The 2,450-nt window shown below is 62.0% G+C and overlaps 1 protein-coding gene across 1 annotated transcript in view; it reads right to left on the reverse strand.

Annotated features, from left to right (window-relative positions):
* Positions 1-430: 430 nt before the first annotated feature.
* EEF1A2 (eukaryotic translation elongation factor 1 alpha 2) overlaps positions 431-2,450 on the reverse strand; it is a 7,436-nt gene continuing 5,416 nt past the window's right edge. Inside the window, exons 4-5 of the mRNA XM_023519903.1 lie at positions 1,316-1,572; positions 431-679 (exon numbers count right to left, since the gene is read on the reverse strand). Coding sequence (XP_023375671.1) covers positions 431-679; positions 1,316-1,572 — 506 coding nt within the window. The remainder of the gene's footprint in view (positions 680-1,315; positions 1,573-2,450) is intronic.

Below are 2,450 nucleotides of genomic sequence, written 5' to 3' on the forward strand. Positions count from 1 at the left end.
GGCGCTGGGCGCCCAGCTGTCCGCGCCTGTTTCCAGGCGGGGCGGTGGTGTGTGAAACACTAAAGCGATGATGTCTGGAAGGCCCTCGTCTCCTTAGGCGGCAGAAGTGACTGGCTCATAGGACTCGCCCAAGGTGTTGTGTTGGGAATTAAATGGCCCATGCACTGTCCCAAGAGCACGCCTGGTGGTGTACGCCTTCAGCTGTTTGGACTATGGCGGCTCCCCTGCCTCAGACAGCTCTCCAGTGTGTGTCTGTGGGTTATCCTACGGGTACCTGTCACCTACGGGCCACCACCCCAGGCCTGCCCAGCGGGGCCACCTGTGCTGTGTGACATGAGGCCGTGGGTCTCCCACTGAGCTCTGGGCGCGGCAGAAAGGCCGAGCTCCCCCCACAGCAGTGGTCCCCTGATCCCCGACCTCCCGCACCCCCTCAGCCCCGCTCACCGAGGGGCGGGTACTGGGAGAAGCTCTCCACACACATGGGCTTCCCCGGGACCATCTCCACAATGGCCGCATCACCCGACTTCAGGGACTTGGGATTATCTTCCAGCTTCTTGCCAGACCGCCGGTCGATCTTCTCCTTCAGCTCGGCGAACTTGCAGGCGATGTGGGCCGTGTGGCAGTCAATGACCGGCGAGTAGCCAGCGCTGATCTGCCCGGGGTGGTTCAGAATGATGACCTGTGGGGCAGGGATGCACAAGGCCATCAGCACACCCAGGGCGGGCACCGCGGGAGGGCGCCAAAGCTGGGGGAGGCTCAGGCCACCTCCCGGGTGCCTGAGGCTGGGACGGCTGACCATGGAGGAAGGTCTGGCTGTGGGGGACCCACCCCTCCAGACCTGGACCCTGCAGTCCTCACCAAGCAGTTGGCAAACCACAAGAGATAGATGACTGACTGGTGCACTGTTTGAAGGAACCAGTGGGCCACATGTACTGTCCACTCTGGCCAGAACTGAGGCAGGGGGATGACAAAATTGGATCTCAATTCTTATATTTGAATTCTGTCTTCATAAAGCCAATTTTTAAAATGATGGTGATCAAAGAGGCTGCACTGCAGGGAGTAAAAGCATCAGAGAAGCGTCCCCGGCGATAAAATAAAAGCCTTTTCAGGGCCAAAGTGGGACCTCCGAGACCTCAGGAGGGCCTGGAGCAGCAGGCCTGGGCCTACTCCACGTCTGCTCTTCCCGTGTGCCCTCAGCCCTAACAGCTCTCCCAGCCTCAGTGGCCTCGTCTGTGAAGCGGGGCTCCAAGTCCTCCTCGGTGCCAGGCTAAGGGGGTGTGGGAGCGGGCCCCTGTGGCCCCTCGGGACCGCCCACCTGGGAGGTGAACTGGGCCGCCTCCTGAGGCGGGTCGGACTTGCTGTCCCCGCACACGTTGCCCCGGCGGATGTCCTTGACGGACACGTTCTTCACGTTGAAGCCGACGTTGTCGCCGGGCAGGGCCTCGCTCAGAGCCTCGTGGTGCATCTCCACCGACTTCACCTCCGTGGTGATGTTCACGGGCGCGAAGGTCACTACCATGCCCGGCCGGAGGATGCCCGTCTCCACTCGGCCCACGGGCACCGTGCCAATGCCTGGGCGGAGGGAAGGGGCTCTGAGGCAGGGGCGAGGGGCAACCCCGGTCCTCGCCAGCAGGAGTGAGGCATGGCTGCGTGGAGGGAGGAAGGGAACGGGGAGACTCCAGGAGAGGCAGACACTGAGAGTTTTGCACAGAATTGGGCCCCCCCCAATCTCATCAGGAAAGAAAGGGACCGAACAGGAGAGGGTCTCCAAGAGGGGGAGATGAGCAAGAAGAGGGTCGTGGCTCCCTGCCCTGCCCCCAGCGACCAGCTGTCCCTGAAGGAGGCACTGTGGGCCCCTCCCCTCTATGAGGCCCCTGCTGGTGAGGCAGCAGCATCGGAGAGGGCCAAGGACCCTCTGGGATCGCCTGGCCCAGCTCCGATGCTGCTGGTCCCTGAAGGGCAGGGCTGCCCTGCACTTCTCGTGGGCCCGCTGACATTCATGTGGTTGCTCAATGGGTGTCAGGTCTGTCCCAGGGCATGGGGGGCTCCACGCCCGTCTCCCTGGCTGTGACAGGGGCTCGTGTGGCATTACAGTATGACGGAGACTGAGGCTGGTGGCTGTTCTCTGAGCTGGGTGAGCACGACACCTCGCCCTGCACACAGGCCCCTGACATCTCCAGCCACAGCACACCCGTGGGGCTCACACTTCTTACGGGTTCTACATCATCTCGTGAACAGCACTTATTCCTAGGGTGGATCGTGTCTCCCAAAAGACCAGGAGGGATAGGGATATGTGAGTCATCCTCATGCCACCAGCTCCTGGCATAGGGCTGAGCACTTACCTGGAGGGAGGAAGACCTGGCAAACACTGGACAGACCAACAGATGGGTGGCGTGGGTGGGTGAACAGGTGGATGGATAGATGGATGGATGGATGGTGCATGATGGATG

Source organism: Pteropus vampyrus, unplaced genomic scaffold (genome assembly GCF_000151845.1).
Source record: "Pteropus vampyrus isolate Shadow unplaced genomic scaffold, Pvam_2.0 Scaffold239, whole genome shotgun sequence".
NCBI classification, from domain to species: domain Eukaryota; kingdom Metazoa; phylum Chordata; class Mammalia; order Chiroptera; family Pteropodidae; genus Pteropus; species Pteropus vampyrus.